This window comes from Filobasidium floriforme (genome assembly GCF_021052385.1).
Source record: "Filobasidium floriforme strain CBS 6241 chromosome Unknown HD553scaffold_30, whole genome shotgun sequence".
NCBI classification, from domain to species: Eukaryota; Fungi; Basidiomycota; class Tremellomycetes; order Filobasidiales; family Filobasidiaceae; genus Filobasidium; species Filobasidium floriforme.
Window position 1 is genome coordinate 97700 of NW_025763651.1, and position 17063 is coordinate 114762.

Here is a 17063-nt window from a genome sequence, read left to right on the forward strand (position 1 = left end):
ATACCCTCAGCGCAACTTCCCCCTCGGTTGATCCGGCTTGAACAGTGACGCCTTGGCTACTGCTGCTCTATGATAAGCCCTTCGACATGTTGACTGGCTGGTTACTATCGACGGTCGTTAGAGCCAAGGTTGACCTCCCTTCTCTCCCTGACTCTCACGCGACGTGCACGTGCTTTCGCATCATCGCAAAGGGCTCGATGACTCTGGGTCGAGGTCATCTACATCTCTTCACTTCATCTTCCTACCCATCGAGCATCGATAGACCCAGTCTTGTTGCCACACACTGATTGAAACGAGGACAGTCCTTCAGTTCGACAAGCGACAGGTTCTACCTTCTGGAGCTCCGGGACCCGTTTCGGTACCACTTTACCCCACATTCACGACTCGCAACTACTCCCTTCCCTTCTCCTCCCCCGCAAAATATTCAGATTCGACCTCGTCGTCGATTCCGGCCTTCTTCCTCCTCGCCACCAGCTAACTCAACACACGCACACACAATCATGTCGTCCACCACCGCGCCGACCGGACGTCCGCCTATCAAACGAGCCAAATCGCTCTTGGATAAGCTCCCCGACGAACTACCTTCGGACTCTACCCTCGAGAACGCCGAGGCGATCAGGAGAGCTGAGGAACAGGCAGCTATCCAGCTTAGTAAGGATAGGAATAGAGAGATGCAGGCAGAGCAGCAGAGACAGGATGCTGGGATGGAGCAGGAGGAACACAGACAGGAAGAGATGGCGCATATGCAGTTGGTCTTGAAGGAAGGACTTTGGATTGGGGATGTTTATGCTGCGCAGGACGAAAAGAGCTTGAAGGAGGCTGGGATTGTGAGCATTCAGCCCTATTTTCACCTCTCTCTCCATGTTGATTCCTCTCGAGCTCAATTTGACTTGTCTTGTTTCTGATAATGTAGACGGCCGTCCTCTCCCTTATAATCCCCGCGATGACTAACATCCCATCCTCGATCAAACACTTGTCGATCACAATCGAAGATTCAGCCAACACCGACATCCTCTCGCACCTGGACCAGTGTGTGGACTGGATCGACTCTGTCTTGAGGGAAGAACGAGAGGAGAACATCCAGCGTCAGCGAGACGACTCCACTTCGAACTCGGACAAAGGGGTCATGGAGGGAGAAAAACAAGTCGACATCGACAATACCACCGAGGGGACCAAACCGAAGATCCTGAGAAAGGGAGGCGTGTTGGTACACTGTCAAGCGGGGATGAGTCGGTCGGCTACGATCGTAGCTGCTTACCTGATGAAGGTCTTGGGGGTCGGGGTGGATGAGGCGTTGGACATGATCAGGAACGTCAGGCCTGTCATCGAGTGAGTTTTCCGGGTCATGACAGTTGGAACATAGTTCAGTAACAGTAAAAGACGATTTCGCTTATGATTTGTTCTCCTTGGCAGACCCTCGCAGACGTTCAGGGAGCAGCTCGAGGTGTACCATTACGCCCGCTGTAGGGTCTCTAGGAAGGACAAGGAGACCCGTCGATGGTATCTCGAACGCACGGCCATGGAGGTCATGCAAGAAGGAGAATTCGACCCGGAAGCCACTGAACACATGGCCAAGTTCCCTTCGACCCCGACGCCCTCTCAACCGGCTACACCCGTGGGCGGGATGGCGAGGAGGAAGATCAGGTGCAAGATGTGTAGACGACAACTGGCAACAAGGGAACATATGATGGACCATATTCTCGATCAGACGCCGATGGTGCCTAGGTCGAGGACACCGTCGATGAGCTTGACGTTGCCCTCGCCGATGACCACTATGGACGGACCGCCTTTGGAATCGTCCAGAGCAAGTTCTCCGTCAATGAATGAGGGAGAGAGGAAGCGAAGGAACAGCCGGTTGGGGAGCATGTCGAGCATGACCTCGCCGTCCGTTTCGAGCCCGCTTGGGATGTCCATCTCGACTGCGACCATGGACGAAGCCTTCGAAGAGGCCGTCGTTGAGGAACCAGGTCAAGCTCGTTCGAACTCGAACCCGACGGGCAGGAAAGTACTCGACGCCGAGGCTCTGGCGGCTTCGTTACCGCCTCAATTGGCTGCTCTCCGAGCGGGCGTTCCAGGTCGACCGGGGACTCCCCCTACGGCCGCTTCGAACGCGGCCAGGAGGATCTCTCAACCCAATTCCAGCAGTAACGGCGGCATCAGCCCTAGTGCGAGCGTCCCCATCCCACGTCCGTCCGACTCGGCTTCCACTTCGTCCTCGGCCAACGTCTCGCCCCGAAACTCGTTCTCATACGGACAGAGTCAAGGAGAAACCGATGCTTCGACCCCCTCGACGAGGAATCAAGCGGCGAAACGGTTATCGATGATGGCCCTGACGCCGAGCATGAACGGCAACAGCGCCTTGAGCCGGTTGAGCATGGACGAGAGCGCGATCGCTAGTGACGGCGAACAGACCGGGTCTCCTACCGAACGGACCCCTGTTAGGCGTCGAGGGAGCGCTTCGAGCTTTACTAGCATGCAAAGGGAGCCGGCCATTCTCAGCCACGATTCCAAGTGTTCCGGATACTTTGTCGAGCCGGTAAGCATGGCCACTCGGTTTCGATATGCAGGAAGACGTGATGCTCATCTTGCGCCGAAATCGGCCCCGTTTTAGCTGACCTGGATGGAACCGTTCTTGGAGAACGGGAACATGGCCGGCAAGATCCTCTGCCCGAACGAAAAATGTAAAGCCAAGATTGGGAACTATGACTGGGCCGGTGTTCAGTGTGGTTGCAAGGAATGGGTTGTGCCCGTGAGTCTGGCGTCGACCTTGTCATTATCGCACGATTTATCGACTGCTAAAATTTCCTACGTCGCTGTGCTTAGGGGTTCTGTATCGCCCGGAACAAGGTCGACGAAGTATGGTAATTTTGGCATTCGAGTACAGGTTATGGACGAACAATTTAGACATTTGCGATGGTTGGGACGTGTAACGATCATCGCCGGGGTTTCCTGGTTTGAGGCCGAAGTGATTGGATGCTCTGATAGGGTTGGCGGTATGTTAGAGGGGTAATAACAATATTCAAGGCCCCAAGAGGTCCATACCTCAATAGAGAAGGAAACAGAACAGATAGAAATCGATCTTCTTGGCATTATCGTCGTTACAAGGCCATCAAATGGCATCAATATAAAATGCACGGTCATCATACAGCAGTTGACTGACTGCTGTAACTTGATCATATGCGGGTTCGATCCCGTTTGAGTTCAATAATCGCCCAAGGCTGCGCGATGAGTTTGAAAGACTATACGGGGCAGAATCGTGTCTTCTTTCCCGTATGATGGAAGAGAGTTGTGTAGGTCTCGCCAACCTGGTTGGCGGGTCGTCATGCATTCCGGTAATGTAGCATTGCTGACAAGGCAATTCGATACACCCTTGGCTTGGTGTCTAGGCGTTCTTCGAAAGACTCGTCGGGTATCTGGGCGTCGCCGCCGCTGCCGACGGAGGCTTGGATTCAGGTTTGACGACCTTGTACCGCTTGTAGTTGGCCCTGACTCTGGCTTCTACCGTCTCGGGCGTGCTCTCCGGTAACGAGTCGACGAGACGGCCTGCGGGAACAAGACCATTACCATCATAAACCAGATATTGGCATCAGTATCCGTGTCCGATTGCTACTCCAGGCGATATGGTCACAGAGCAGGGTATTGGACTGGAGGTACTGACCAGGATTACCCGCCCAGCGAGTTAGGTTCGGGCAAACGGTGTTTGGGGACAAGACTGTGCCTTGTTCGATGATCACGAAATCCTTGATGGTGACGAATTCGCCCTGTCGAATCGGAACAAGCATCCAAAGTAACATCAATGAGCTGAATAAGGCTCTCCAAGTGTTATAGGAAAAGAGGGAACACAGACATACGATGATACAGTCGTCCTCGATCTCGGACCCGTTGCCGATGGAGACCGCTTCGACGATACAGTTCTGGCCTATCGTGACGAAGTCGCCCATCTTCATCTGAAAGTAGTTGAACGTCCTAGATTTCAGAAGACGTAGGTTAAGTAGTAGCAGTAGATATACGAATTCTAGAACTGACTTACCCTTTGTACAGCTTCCCCGGTGGTCTCAGGACCGTACCCTGCCCGACGCTAAGGTACCTCCCAGCATTCACCGACGTGGTGTTACTAGCGAGCTGCATACTCATCGTCCCTGCACTCCCACCCACACCCGGGGTAGCTACGACCCGTTGAAGATCTCCACGAATAACACACCCCTTTTCGATGACGCTCCGGCCGTTGATGACGATGTTGGAAGCTCCGTAGATTTTGGCCGATCGGGAGATGACGTTCCCAGAGTCTGTGAAGGCGTATTCTTTCGAGCTGATGGGGATGGGGTCTAGGAAAGCCGAAGCCATTTTGTGAAGATCAGGAGCGTTGGTAGGTGAATGGCTAGTTTGACATGCTTTTCCCGGGGCAACGAAGCTGTATTCCAAGCATGTCGTGTAGCTATCAATACCGTATATGAACATCCACGAGTTCGGTCCACTTTCACAACGACAACATCAACAACCGGAAGCATATCCATTCTCCGGAAAAGCATCCGACCAGCTAACATTCCCCTCGAGCCACCTTGTCCAACACCTTGTATCGCAAATTGGAAGGCCTCCCGACCTGAAGCAAGTTCTTGACCTGGAGAGTCGTCATCCCGACCTGACTCATGCCATCCGACCATATACATAGCGTCAGGACAGGACCAAGCGCATCAAGCTGAACAAGCTCACCTCGGCCGCGATATCTTCCGCCTTTAAACCCTTGGCGTAATCAAAGATCATGGTCACGATCTTGAGCTTCTTCGCCGCCATCTCATCCACAGGAACCTGTCCCGCCGGACCGCCTTTCTTTGATGGAGACTCTTTCTTGGTTGGGGATCCTTTCTTTACGGGAGAAGAGGAGGTCGAGGGTTGTCGACCGGGAGGAGGGGTCTTGTAAGGGTCCGAGGATTGGGCTTCTTGTTTGACGGAAGGAGCTCTGCAAGGCACGAAGGATGCCATCAGATCAGTATAGCCAAGGGTATGCACAGGCTGTAACTTACTTAGGCATGGTGAAAACCACTATAGCGTATGTGAGCAGCTTCGAGTATGCGATTTGTGTATCGCCTAATCGATAAATCACTGAAAGATCGAGCGATGATGTAGCTTCGATGAGGTAGTGACCATAGGTGGACGGGCTACTAGTAGTACTCCAACAAGCGGATTCTTCCCCTTCCCGTCGATCGCTAATCATTGACCGGCTCGCTCGGCACATTGTTGGCCTTTTGGCAACAACAAAAAAAGCTTTTCGATCAAAAAGAAACGGCAACAAGAAACAAGAAGATCCGAGGAAGACGACGATCGCCCGGCTGAAGGAAGATTCCCGAACCGCCGCAGTTGGACGACTCCGAGCTCATGTTCAGATTGTACGTTACGAACATTCTCCGAGACCATAGAAGACTACAACGCCGACACCAGATCTGGACCAACTACGAAATTGCCTCCGCTCCTCCCCGCCCAGCTGATGAAGAGGGATCATATCCCTCCCGATTCGAACATCGTCATGATCTTGTCCCGGTAATTATGCGCACGTTTGGTCCGGAAGAGATCTCCGACTTGTTGTTTGCTCAACCCGCTCTGTATCACAAGTCCGGTTACCGTCGATCGAAATTTCAAACTCAAGCCCAGGTGGCGGTTAACAGGCTGCACTGACTTTGGCGGCGATGTTACTCATAGTCTCTCCCCGTACCCCATACCCGAAAAGAGTCTCCAAAGCGATCCTCCTCATCTCCTTCACACGGTCCTTGTCCTGCTCGATGTTCCTGCTCTTGCCCTTACTTTTCTCTTTGGAGGGAGAGCCGAGGATTTCGTCCTTGACGGAGGTGGAGTGGGAGCAAGTCTTCTTCTTGTTAGGAGATTTCTTGTGAGGCGGAGGGGTTTGGGTTTCAGCGTTGTCGGCGGTGATATCGGGCTTCGTCTCAGGGCTTGGACTGCGATGTTCAGCGCTGGTAGTAAGCGTGACGAAGTTGTTGGACAGTGCAAGGTCACAGCTCACGATGACATGCTGAACGATAGCGAGAGGACTGAATGTGAATGCTTCGAGGTTAATCGAGCAACTTGGGAGTGAGGTATGCACGGGGCTTCTCGAGTATATATCAATCCTCTTTATGCTACTTTCGTGCGTATGCTTCTCCCAACTTCCGGTGATACCTGCGGTGAGCGTTCAACGCCGATCATCAACAAATTCAACAAAAGAGGTTTCGGAGCTGTGAAAACGAACAGCCCGGCTAGGGAACGACTGCGAGAAGCAAGACCTCGTCTCAATCGATCGGATAAACCTAAGCTAGGCGGCGATCGTTGTGATTACGCTTGGTGATTACGCTTGATGCTCGATCGAACGCAGGTGACCTTGATTTCCAAAATCGCGGCCAACCCAAAGGCGAATTTAGCATATGTCATATTTTGAGCATAAAATGTACATAAGGCAGACTCGTACGGCGAAGGCTGAGAAAGGTTGGCATAAAAAGACGACCATAAAATCCTTTCTCAAAGTCCCCCCGAATCGAAGATGGCCATGGCCTTCGAACGCATGTTTTGTCGGTTGGTCCTAAAGAGGTCGCCGACTTGCTTCGTGGTGAGTCCGCTCTGCAGAGCAAGGCGTTCCGTGCGAAGATATACAATCGTCAATTCAGGAGTCTCGTATCGAGCTCGAGCACATGATCTCGTGAGGACTCACCTGAGCTGCGATACTGTTCGCCGCCTCACCCCTCACTCCCATCTCGAACAACGCCTCCAGAGCGATCCGCTTCATCTCCCGAGCCTTGTCTTTCGAGGGCGAACCGACGAGAGAAGTCTTGGCCGACGGGGAGGCGATGGTCTTCTTTTTGCTGAGGGACTTTTTGGGTGTTTGAGGCAGCTCGCTGGGGTTGACTTCGGGTTTGGTCTCTGGTGATGGGCTGTACGAGTGCGGGTTCTCAACATACTCGTCGTGGTTCGGCATGATCAATCACAAGGACTCACGACGACATTTCGAGCAAGGATAGGATGTAGCAGTGTGTTTGGGTTGCGCAAAGTATGCATATGTGCATAGAAAACTGTGCATTCACCTCTCGATTCCATGGACTCGACCCTTCTTATGCCCCCCCGAGAAGCATGCTGAAAAGCTGACGAGTGGAATGATACAAACCCCCAAAATTAACATTGCCATTGTTTGTTCTCCCTCGATTCGAACGATTCGCGCTGAAACCGGACGGAAGCATTTCTCGGGAAAGGGCCCTTCCTTTCGACTTTTGGCTTTTGTTGCTGTTGCGACTTTGGTGGATCGTGGTGGATCGACACATTTGGAAGCATCGGATCTGACTTTTGGGGTTTGATCGTCAATCGGTGTGGACCGTAATATCGGGTTGGAGCGATGTTGAGAAGCCGGTGACCGTAAGGAGGGGACCACCCGGCTTATGATATATAGACTGCCTTTGATTTCGACGCCTTCTTGCTAGAATTTGTCACAGGGATTCCAAGTCGACCTCACAACCCATCCACACTTTACTCGGCATTCAGTTCGCTTCACTACTGAATATGGACGACCAAGACGAAACGAAACCTTCCATCGGGTCGAGCTCCGCCACTAAAACACCCTCCACTCCGACAAAGCAGAAATCCCCCAGTAAACCTGATCTCACGCCGAACAAGTCCCCTGCCAAATTGCCTCCCGCGGAAATGCAACGGGGTAAAAGGCTGGCTTTGGAGGCGTTGTTTGATTTCGCTATCAAGGGACCTAACGTCGATATCGTCGCCGCCAAAGTAAGTCAACTATCGTCGGTCGATAAGCTGGATCGTCCTGACAAGCAGTCATGTTGTCGAACCATGCCGACTACGCGCAGAGCGGGTTGACTAAGAGACAGCTCGGCGACCTCTTTCGAGCCGGGCCCAAGAAGACGTTCAGACACAAGGTCTTGTCGTTGATGGATTCGGGAACGCTCTGAAAATTGATGGAGCGATGGGAGGTTGGGTTTTGCAGGAAGAAGTCGGGAGATGGTTTATAACAGGGACGTCCGTGTAACATTCGTAATAGCCGTCGTTTGGTCGGAAGATACATAAGTCAAAATCCGTACATACATACTTCGTGTATACGTTACGTCGTTATTGTTGAGCTAGAAAGCTACAGTCTTGTCGCGTCCCCCGTGTTTCGTAAATCGTTTGCTACGGTCCAAGTCATTCGTATTATCCGTCTTATGAATCTTCCGTAATTCAGTCTTCAATTTCAACGACGTGACCGGTAATGAGAGGCAAAGCTAGGATCTCTTTTCCATACAGCCAGGCGAAGCTGATCAACCGTCTGAGGAAACAAGATCAACCAGGAGTCAGTCGACCGCGTCTTCAGAAATCTCAGCTCGTCGAAAGGGAAACTGATCGAGACCGAACTGACTTGGGTCGTGTCACCGGATTTTGCCAATCCTCGTCCAGCAACATGATATCGTGGTCTCCGCCATTATCGTCGATATCATCGTCATACTCGTCGTCGTCCAGATCTTTGGTGAGACTCCTGTATTTGGGATCATACGCAACTTGATAACAAGCTACCGCGAGCAATTGCGTCACAGTAAGTGACTGCGAGGATTCTACGTCACCAATTCTGGCAGCGCCTTCTTCCCGAACGTTGCGGACGATCTCTTGGAATGCATCCCTTACGGGATCCTGAAAAGCGTGTCGATCAAGCGCCTACTATCTGAGAGCTTAACGATAAGGGAAGCCTACCTTGAGATCGTGGTCCTTCATCTTGCGGCGTTTTCCGTTCTTGAGTACCATACCGGAATAGGCCTCCGCTTCCGTGATACGGTACCTGCAGGAAAGGGCGGTACTTGATCAGAATCGAGTCGCTGGCCTAGCTGCAGATATCTGTCTCTCACCGTAGAAGAACGTTCCAAAGCTCCAGATCATATTGCTCCTTCAGCTCCGCAGCGAGGTTGAGGAAGAAAGGAGGTATGATGAGGCGGGATAATCGAGCATCGATACCTTTCGTGATATCGTTTTCGCTGGCCGGATTGAATCGCGGATCCTGGTCGATCTATTCGCATCGGAGTGATACTCAGCGGGAACACGGACAGCAGCGATGACAGAGGATAAAAACGTACGATACGGTAAAGCTTCCCCAATACATTATCGCATACATACGACATGTGAGAGCCCTTACCCATAAAGTCGGGCCACCATTCGGGTCGCAATCGCCGAGGCATATCGGCAGGAATTCCCGCTGATCATCGCGCAAATATAGCCGAGTTAGCAAGGTATCAGCGAGCCACAGCCTGTATACGTACACTTGGCAAAGTCAACGCTATTGCATATTAGGCACGTCTAGATAAGTCAGCGAGTGAAAGAGCCGAGGAGTAGCATCGCTGTTTCACTCACGCCATACTATGAATCTCGGCAAGAGCTAAGCAGTTGTCACCGCGAGGTCCATGATGCTGATGAGCCGCCCAAGCCAGATGTGCGTTGTCTACCTGACCCAAGATCTGAAGATAGCATTGATCAGCCCTGCAAGAGATGTTTATTGGATGCACCTGCACCTACATCGTTCTATGGAGGGTGCAAGCGGGATCAGTTGATGGACTCTGTTCAGAGTATAACTCGTACGGACCTTGAGGTAATCAATAAAATTGTCCTTGAGATGTTGATCGGTCACTTTGGAAACCCTTGGCGGATCAGGGGCATCGTAATTCATAGGCGGGGCATCGTATTTATGGATCAGACGGGGGTCCCAGATGAGACTGTAATCGTCGCCTACAATAGACATATCGCACATCAGAGTCAGCTCGAGGTCGCGATAGTCGCTAAATCCGGCTCACCGTCGAGATCGCCTCCGCCAAGCATATTGGGAAGATCTCGTGCCCCCCTGGTGCTAAAGACGATCACGTTCCGAAGGTGATGAAGCTGAGGTCGATCCACCGCTTTGACATGTCGGATATCTCCTGGATGCAAAGCGGGGGCGCGGCAGATGATGCAAGTGCCAGTAACCACTTGCGCCTCTTCATCGGTTTCGTCTGGATTCTGGTAACGGCAGAATACCTCCCCTTCTTTGAGAATTTCCAGTTCGTCAGGGATGCCCAACAGGTAGACACCCTGCTTGATCTGGAGACGCGCTCTCCACCGGAGATCAGTCAGAGTACGGCACTCGATGACCTTGAGCAAGTCTTGCAGACACGCGTCCCGATGGAAACCGTATTTCACCATTGCACGGACCGGGTAGGTCGACAACTCATCGCCCCGCCTCACGTCCGCGGGGTTATGGAGACCCTTGGCGATCCTAGATGCCATCCCTTTGACCTCCTTGACGGCGTCGTGGAAAAGGTCGACAAAGACTTCGTCACGGACGCCGAGGTTATTCAACAGGACGATGAATTGTCGGTTGAGGAAAGCATAGGAGAACCTGGACACCTGGATGATCAAGCCATATCGCTTCAACAGAAAGAAGCATGACGTTACTTCCAGAGCTTACTCACTCGGATGACGTTTACGGACCTGTCCGGAGAACTGAACTTTTCCATAGATCGCCTCAGGCTGTACTGGTATCTCACCATCCACGGCCACACCGTCAAGACACCCTTGGAACCGCCGATACGGACTTGGATCGTGGAAGGCTCAGAGTCCGGACCAGAGTTGTAACCAAGACTACGAGCCGCCGCGCGAGCCACGCTTGCCGAACATAGACCGGCTCCATCAGTGAAGGTACTGTTGCAGTATTCACATAGTTAGTCTTCATCTGACAGCATTGGGGATTTGCGTAACGTACTATCCATCGCGTTTGACGTCTTCAGTCTTGTCAGCAACGTCAAAGTTGATCTTCTCCCCCTTTGCGTTCCGGACTTCACGGGTCGTGCTGAAAGCCTGGCCGTTGTGCCTATACATCAATATATGTAAAAATGTGATGGTCGCGAGATGGTGCTCACCAGGCCCAAACGTGCTGTTAGGGTGTTGAAGCCTGTGTGAGCTTGGTGCTATACGCATTTGCAGACAAGACTTACCCGCATACTTAGCGACCACCCTGAGAATCGAAGCAATAGCTATTAGCTCGTTTATCATTTCAGACACTGAACGCCGACAAACTTTTCGTTGATGTTACCCATGTTCTGCCTGATTTGCTCAGCCAGTAGCGGACTTGGACCGCTGGGGTCTTCGGCGACAAACCAACAGCCGTGTTCTCTGCCGTAAAGGTCAAAGTCAGGATGGATCGACGGAACATTTCGGTACCGCCTCACCTAGCTTGCGAAGTACTAGCAGCAAGAAACCTGGGCAGTAGATTCCGAGTGTTAACGAATGCTTTCTTTGGCAATCTGCTGAGGCATGCTCGTTCTAGCAACTTACGTGTAATGGCGACCGGCAATGTCGAGACCGTGATACAAAGCGCGACGCACTCGTGCGACTGTGCCCATGCTATTGACGGCGGCGTCTACGGTCCGAACAATGGGATTCATCTATCGAATCAACAAGACACCTCAGCTCCCGGATCTGATTGCGGGAGACAGGAGATCCCCACAGACCTTGATCTTGTCGTCCTCATCCGTGAACGATACACGCAGGAACCGTTCGCTCTGTTTCCGATACCTCCGAAGGATCGTGTTGCTGACCTCTTGCTCAGCGGGGAACAACAAAATCCTGGTCGGGGTGATAACACAACGATAGACCTTGCAAAGATGGGAAGGTAATTCTGGAGCGTTCCCTTTCTTAGCCAAAGCTCGGGCTCTCTCTGCCGACGAAGACATATGTCCGTCAACAACATAGACATGCCAAGCGACTCGGTCTTCCGACTCACTCTTCACGATCGAGCCCATATCGTTGACCCGATCTTCCATAAAAAGACTGCCCAACACCCGTTCCCTAAGATTTTGGGGTTCGTCCTTCGGTCGACCTTCATACTCCCAACCCGGCCTTCCGAGGCTTTTCCCTAATTTCTTGCGATCCGTCAACGGGATGATCTCCTCCAGCTTGTCGACAAGAGTAAACGCTTCGAAAGGGAGGATGATGCCATGCGAGACCAGGCCTTCTACCAGAAACCGGGTCGCAAACGGCAATTTCCTCATGATTCCCGGTAACAAAGACGCCGTCAAATCTCCCCGAGGAAACGGTAGAGGCTTCCCCAATTTGCGCCGCTGAAAGTGCTCCGGTCGAATGCTGATAATGGGGACCACATTCACCCGAGTTCCGTTCGCACCATGGTTGATTCCGTGAGTATGAACGTGAGAAGAGTTAAACTCATCGATTCCTTGCGGGGAAAGAACGTCTTTCGCCAAAATACCGAGATCTCCGAGGAGTTTACGAAGTTTGTCGTGCTCGTCTGTTGTCATAAGGAGGGTGAAGCGGTAAGAGAGGTACTCGCCGACCTGTCGGATTACACAATAGAATCGATATTGAGCACTGCTTCTATCAGCCTTGTTTGCGAGCTGCATCAGACTCACCTTGAAGAGCTCCTGCTCCGAGAAGACCGGGATCTGTCCCTCATCCCTCTCCCTCTTCATCCCCGCCGGTCCCCCAACATTGACGAAATCCACCGAAGTTCCCTGTCGGGTCGTCACATCCCTGTTCTTCTTTCCGGCCTCACTATTGTCGACGACAAAACTCTTGCCGCTCGGGTACAATAGGGGGACGAAAAGGCGCGGGGGTCGACGCATCGTGATGGTGAAGGTGACTTTCTGCAAAGTTTGGGTGGTGTTCATATTCATGCCTAAGCCAGAGCCGGATCCAGGTGAAGCGGGAGAATGAGGAAAGTATGATGGGGAAGGCGAGGTTTGAAAATGAGAAGGCGAAGGAGAGTTGTACCGGGATCGTTTAGGCGGAGGAGAACCGTACTCCGAGGACGAAGACGAATCGACTGAGAATGGGGAGACCTCTCTTCCGTTCCAACCGCGGTTGGTCGGTCCATTCTGAGGGATCCTCGGTGATCCCGGAGAGTTCGGGGAGAACGATCCTCTGTTCGGTCTTGGGAGGCAAGGCACGGTGATGGGCTGTTCGGCTCTGAAACAGCTGATCCCCCTCGTCGAGACGTCTTCGAGAGCGATCTCGCCCTTGAGCGGGTTGGTACCCGGAGGAGCGGTGCCAAAGGGGAATGATGACTTGATATTCGATGTTGATGCAGGTCGTGGCAGACGAGAAGGTTGAGACGGAGGAAGAGGAGTGATTTGGAATGAGAAGCGGGCTGTCCGGGGGTGAAAGGACACCTTGGATTCGAGCTCCACTGTCGGATATGACAATGCCTATAGCATATTGATGCCATATCAAAAAGGATGAATCAGCTTTCCACTGTGAGAAGCTCAACCTGATTTGACCTAGATACTGCTGTAGTTCACCTCGTAATAAGCATCAGCTTTAGGAGCCATCGAGCCCATGCTGAATCCAGCGACCCTGAAATGAGAGTCGTCGTTCTGCTGTGCCGTCGACCGGGTCATCAGACCGGCCGGAATCTTCATTTTGTCAAACAGTTTGATGAAGTCTTCGTCTTCCATGATGGGCAAAAGACGATGTAGCGTTTATGGGTGAGATTGCAAGGTGAAACAAGAGCGATTGAAAGGTTTCATAAGGGTAATGTTGCAGCCGAGGATGTTGATAGCAAGGGGGGCGGAGATGTCAGCGACATTATATACTTTCCGTTTTGAAGCTGTATCGTGCTACACGAAGTTGATTCGCCGACATCATCCGACTCACCAGCTCCTTTGAGTGCGAGAAGGTTATGTATGCCAGGTGGATATCCGGTCCGATTGGACTTTTGTCGCTGTCGCTTGATTGCTCGTTGTCGTCGTTCGTAAGAAGTGATCGTCGCTGATTGTCGTTTCCTTGTTTCGTTGTTCTAGTCGTAAAGGTCGTAGTGGATCGTGGAGCGTCCTTCTATATCTGTTTCGTACCTTGTCTCTCGAGTTTCCTCAAGTGCTCTTGCTCTCCCCTCTTCCTCACTCTCCCTCCGACTTAATCGCAAATAAAAGCTAGCAGATGTAGCTCTTCTTCCCGCTGACCGCCCAGCTCTCTTGTGACCTCTGGCCTTTCTCCCTTGACCCAGCTCTTGTTCGAATGATGCCGGAAACCTTCTCGTTCTTGCTGCACTATGAATATGACTTCGATCTCAAGTGGGAAGTGGCCTATGCATGACCGATTACCAACCTACAAATCGCAAAAAGCTGCTCAACGTAACAGATTTACCAAAGTTTAAGAATTCAGTTGATCGGATAGACCCGAGTCTGATCGGAAGTATATTCGGAAGTAAAACACACGCAGCTCACGTGACCTGATCTTACACTTACTCGTACATAAATGCCCTGCTGTGCGAGCTGGATAGCACACAGATACTGAATTTGCTGTTGATTCTTTGGAGGAACTGGGGGAGGATACTGGTAGGAGTCCGTCAGAAGCAGCCAAGATCGTCAAGGCTAGCGTGCTGTATGAACTTCAGACTTTAAAGGCACAAGCGGCAGCCGTAGCTCCCTCTGCAATTGTAGCCCTTGCCTCTGGCGTCGCCACCGTGGAAGATTCGACTTTTTATACTGCGGATCCTGACACCAACACCATCAACAGCACGATCAAATGGTCATCATCTGGACTACAGGTCTTGCTTGTTCTCACAACTGACTGCATGATCGGAGTTGTTGTCCTGGTAGGTACAGTTTCACAAGGTCCTTTGCCTCTTCCTAGGGCACCCATCGTCCTGTTCATCCATTTTGTTTCCATCATCCTCCTTGTGGCCCTTAGCATGCAAGACCATAACCATTTGTCCCAGTCTCTTTACTTCAGGGTGATCCTTCAACAGCGCAATAGCTCTCTCAACCAACGGGCCTATAAGGGCAGGGGAGATAAGGGTTAGGGTTTAGAGGTTTCATGGATGTATCTCGGGCGATTAAAACTTGCGGATCAGGCAGAACTCTCATTGGCGCAATGAGACGTCTGATCCCACGGACGCATTCGAGCGATCTCGGACCGCCGGAGCGCGGATCCGACATTCCTATGAACCTGTCTACGGTCGTCGGTTGGGTCGAGGCCTAAGTCGCGTCACACATTGGAGTACAATTGTATTGTTATGAAGTCAACAACACTAGGCAAAACATGAACTCACCTTTGGTGTAGTAGGTTATGGTGCGAAATGTTGACGGTCAGGTCAGTCAGGTCAGGTCATGAGTTCGACTCACGATGCAGCCTGCATTTCCATGAGTTTTGCCCTTTCCGCTCATAAAAAGATAGACCTATAGGCTTCTCGTGAAAAAAGTGAGCTTCCAAATGAAGCGAGGGGACTGGTTGGCTATGGTTAGGCGCGCTGTCTAGTCATAGTTTATGTCTTTTTGGAGGTTTCCTTTTTGTTATCGATCAATACATCACACCGTGAATATGCACATTGAACCCTCTGCAGTATGTCGGGCACCAATCATTACAATAGAAACAGTGAAGGACGAAACCAATGGAATACCCAAGGTCAGCATTTGTTCTGCTGAAGAGACTGTTCCATTCGCATCTGTCAACAATGTTATTGGCAGTGAATGTCGAGACTCTTGAGCCAATTCTACGTCATCTGGTAGATGGGGAGAACATTGTCCACAGACCGACCCTTCTCAAACGGCTGTTGCAGGAGTATGGTATTCAAATCAGGTAAGTCACTAGCTTAGAGAGCGATTCAAGTAAGAGGGTTCAGCTGACACGTCGGACTGGAAGCCGTTCAACGCTCAACAAATACCTCAAGCAATTCAATCTTGGAGGACCAAAAAGGGCTGGCTTCTCCATCGAACAGGTCGAAGGAGTCATTGTCATGCACATCAGACAACACGACCCTCAGAACACAGACTCGCCCGCAAGGATAGCAGCGGCTTTGGGCAGCCGAGGGATACACATTGCTCGGTAAGTTGGAGATCAGCCATCGATCCCGAAACATATTAACCTTGCCTGGCTCAAAGTGACATGGTCCGAGCAGTGATGAAGACACACTTCCCTGAAGGATTTGATCAACGATCCCGCTCAGCTACAAACAAGACATCTCACAATGCTGTCATTCAGTCTTATGGACCCAATGATCAACTCTCTATCGACGGGCATGACAAGTTGTCGAGTATTGGGTTTCCAATCTATGGCATGCGGGACAAGTTCTCCCGCAAATGGATTACTCTTGTTGCAGTTCCCAACAACCGGACTAATGTCATCACTTCTTACCTATACCTCAAGACGATCCGGGACATGGGAGGTGAGTACAGTCGTGGCTCTCTCTGATTTGACAACTGACGTAGACCACAGGCATACCTCTACAGGTCACGAGCGATCATGGTAACGAAGTCATGGATATATTTGGATACCAATCGGCTTTGAGGTCAGTGTTCATATCGTGCTGGCAAGTGATCGGCAATGGATGCTGATTATGATATAATGGTAAATTCCAGAGAGACCGCTGTTGCCCCTTTGGCAGATCTTATTGCAAAACTGGATATCGGTGTTGCACCCGAACCTCATCGCTTCCTGTCCTCAACCAGGAACATCACAGTGGAACGGGGTTGGAAGCCTTTGGTGACCAAATTCAACCGGAAGATTCTCGTCAGTACAACCAATGCAATTGCATCTGGTGATTACATTGTGGACAATCGCAGTCATCGGTAAGATTCCTGGACAGTGATTGCGATCTCAACCCATATTCACTCACGTTACACAGGGTCATCTACCTATTCTTGATGGCACCTCTTGTTCTCGAGGAATTGGAGATGTACAAGAAGGCCGCCAATTGTCAGGTTATCCGCCGTCAGAAAGGGATCAGTCTGCCATCTGGCATGTCGGCAAACACAGCTTATACATCGGAAGGCCAAGATTGTCTTCTGAGGCTGTCACCTGATAGCTTGGATCAGGTCGATCGATGGATTGTGGACATCGAAGCAGCATACCCTCGCCTGCTATGCTTTCTCACATGGGACGAGAAGAGCTGGGTCATGTTACTTTGGAACCATGTTTGCTCGGTGACCGGCGAGCAAGCTCTTCCCAAGGTTTCTTTGCTTAATATCTGGTCCACCTTCCGTTTAATGACAGGACACATCACAGATATCCCATGTCTTGTGAATGAATGACAAGTTGAGCGGAGATTATGGTATACAATGTTGAACCCG

General features: G+C 51.4%; 8 protein-coding genes across 8 annotated transcripts; 3 read left to right on the plus strand and 5 right to left on the minus strand.

The window, feature by feature from the left end:
- Window positions 1-671: 671 nt before the first annotated feature.
- HD553DRAFT_278455 (uncharacterized protein) lies at window positions 672-2865 on the plus strand (the record flags this gene model as incomplete). Its single annotated transcript, XM_046178048.1, has 7 exons — window positions 672-827; window positions 914-1329; window positions 1414-2144; window positions 2268-2415; window positions 2464-2536; window positions 2612-2749; window positions 2824-2865. The coding sequence occupies 7 exons, from the start codon at window positions 672-674 to the stop codon at window positions 2863-2865; spliced, it is 1704 nt and encodes a 567-aa protein (XP_046032562.1).
- Window positions 2866-3068: 203 nt separating this feature from the next.
- On the minus strand, window positions 3069-4418 carry HD553DRAFT_320350 (trimeric LpxA-like protein). Its single transcript, XM_046181135.1, has 4 exons — window positions 4031-4418; window positions 3852-3966; window positions 3659-3761; window positions 3069-3543 (listed from the first exon to the last, which is right to left on the minus strand). Exons 1-4 carry the CDS (start codon window positions 4342-4344, stop codon window positions 3383-3385), a joined length of 693 nt encoding a protein of 230 aa, XP_046032563.1. The 5' UTR covers window positions 4345-4418; the 3' UTR covers window positions 3069-3382.
- Window positions 4419-5534, minus strand: HD553DRAFT_320351 (uncharacterized protein). The gene is made up of 3 exons (XM_046181136.1): window positions 5022-5534; window positions 4711-4957; window positions 4419-4639 (listed from the first exon to the last, which is right to left on the minus strand). The coding sequence occupies exons 1-3, from the start codon at window positions 5231-5233 to the stop codon at window positions 4538-4540; spliced, it is 561 nt and encodes a 186-aa protein (XP_046032564.1). The 5' UTR covers window positions 5234-5534; the 3' UTR covers window positions 4419-4537.
- On the minus strand, window positions 5494-6021 carry HD553DRAFT_346451 (uncharacterized protein; the record flags this gene model as incomplete). The annotated part of the gene is made up of 3 exons (XM_046183200.1): window positions 5494-5595; window positions 5672-5948; window positions 6014-6021. 3 exons carry the CDS (start codon window positions 6019-6021, stop codon window positions 5494-5496), a joined length of 387 nt encoding a protein of 128 aa, XP_046032565.1.
- Window positions 6022-6504: 483 nt separating this feature from the next.
- HD553DRAFT_346452 (uncharacterized protein) lies at window positions 6505-6958 on the minus strand (the record flags this gene model as incomplete). The annotated part of the gene is made up of 2 exons (XM_046183201.1): window positions 6505-6603; window positions 6695-6958. 2 exons carry the CDS (start codon window positions 6956-6958, stop codon window positions 6505-6507), a joined length of 363 nt encoding a protein of 120 aa, XP_046032566.1.
- A 1247-nt stretch (window positions 6959-8205) lies between these two features.
- HD553DRAFT_346454 (RNA dependent RNA polymerase-domain-containing protein) lies at window positions 8206-13451 on the minus strand (the record flags this gene model as incomplete). Its single annotated transcript, XM_046183202.1, has 21 exons — window positions 8206-8293; window positions 8384-8652; window positions 8713-8797; window positions 8865-9022; window positions 9090-9208; window positions 9273-9289; window positions 9364-9467; window positions 9526-9531; window positions 9593-9735; window positions 9801-10389; window positions 10455-10683; window positions 10745-10839; window positions 10902-10915; window positions 10977-10996; window positions 11059-11154; window positions 11211-11240; window positions 11317-11426; window positions 11493-11698; window positions 11765-12332; window positions 12408-13202; window positions 13296-13451. The coding sequence occupies 21 exons, from the start codon at window positions 13449-13451 to the stop codon at window positions 8206-8208; spliced, it is 3897 nt and encodes a 1298-aa protein (XP_046032567.1).
- Window positions 13452-14050: 599 nt separating this feature from the next.
- Window positions 14051-14797, plus strand: HD553DRAFT_327130 (uncharacterized protein; the record flags this gene model as incomplete). Its single annotated transcript, XM_046181770.1, has 2 exons — window positions 14051-14126; window positions 14283-14797. 2 exons carry the CDS (start codon window positions 14051-14053, stop codon window positions 14795-14797), a joined length of 591 nt encoding a protein of 196 aa, XP_046032568.1.
- A 541-nt stretch (window positions 14798-15338) lies between these two features.
- HD553DRAFT_327131 (uncharacterized protein) lies at window positions 15339-17024 on the plus strand (the record flags this gene model as incomplete). Its single annotated transcript, XM_046181771.1, has 7 exons — window positions 15339-15399; window positions 15462-15573; window positions 15637-15819; window positions 15876-16159; window positions 16210-16282; window positions 16353-16562; window positions 16619-17024. 7 exons carry the CDS (start codon window positions 15339-15341, stop codon window positions 17022-17024), a joined length of 1329 nt encoding a protein of 442 aa, XP_046032569.1.
- Window positions 17025-17063: the final 39 nt, after the last annotated feature.

Coding starts and splice junctions, on each gene's coding strand:
- HD553DRAFT_320350 (XM_046181135.1), bottom strand. CDS start 4,344: ATGGCTTCGGCTTTCCTAGACCCCATCCCCATCAGCTCGAAAGAATAC. Junction 3,762..3,851: donor TCGAGGACGACTGTATCATC/GTATGTCTGTGT, acceptor CCGATTCGACAG/GGCGAATTCGTCACCATCAA. Junction 3,544..3,658: donor TCGCTGGGCGGGTAATCCTG/GTCAGTACCTCC, acceptor TTGTTCCCGCAG/GCCGTCTCGTCGACTCGTTA.
- HD553DRAFT_320351 (XM_046181136.1), bottom strand. CDS start 5,233: ATGTGCCGAGCGAGCCGGTCAATGATTAGCGATCGACGGGAAGGGGAA. Junction 4,958..5,021: donor GTGGTTTTCACCATGCCTAA/GTAAGTTACAGC, acceptor CGTGCCTTGCAG/AGCTCCTTCCGTCAAACAAG. Junction 4,640..4,710: donor CGGAAGATATCGCGGCCGAG/GTGAGCTTGTTC, acceptor GGCATGAGTCAG/GTCGGGATGACGACTCTCCA.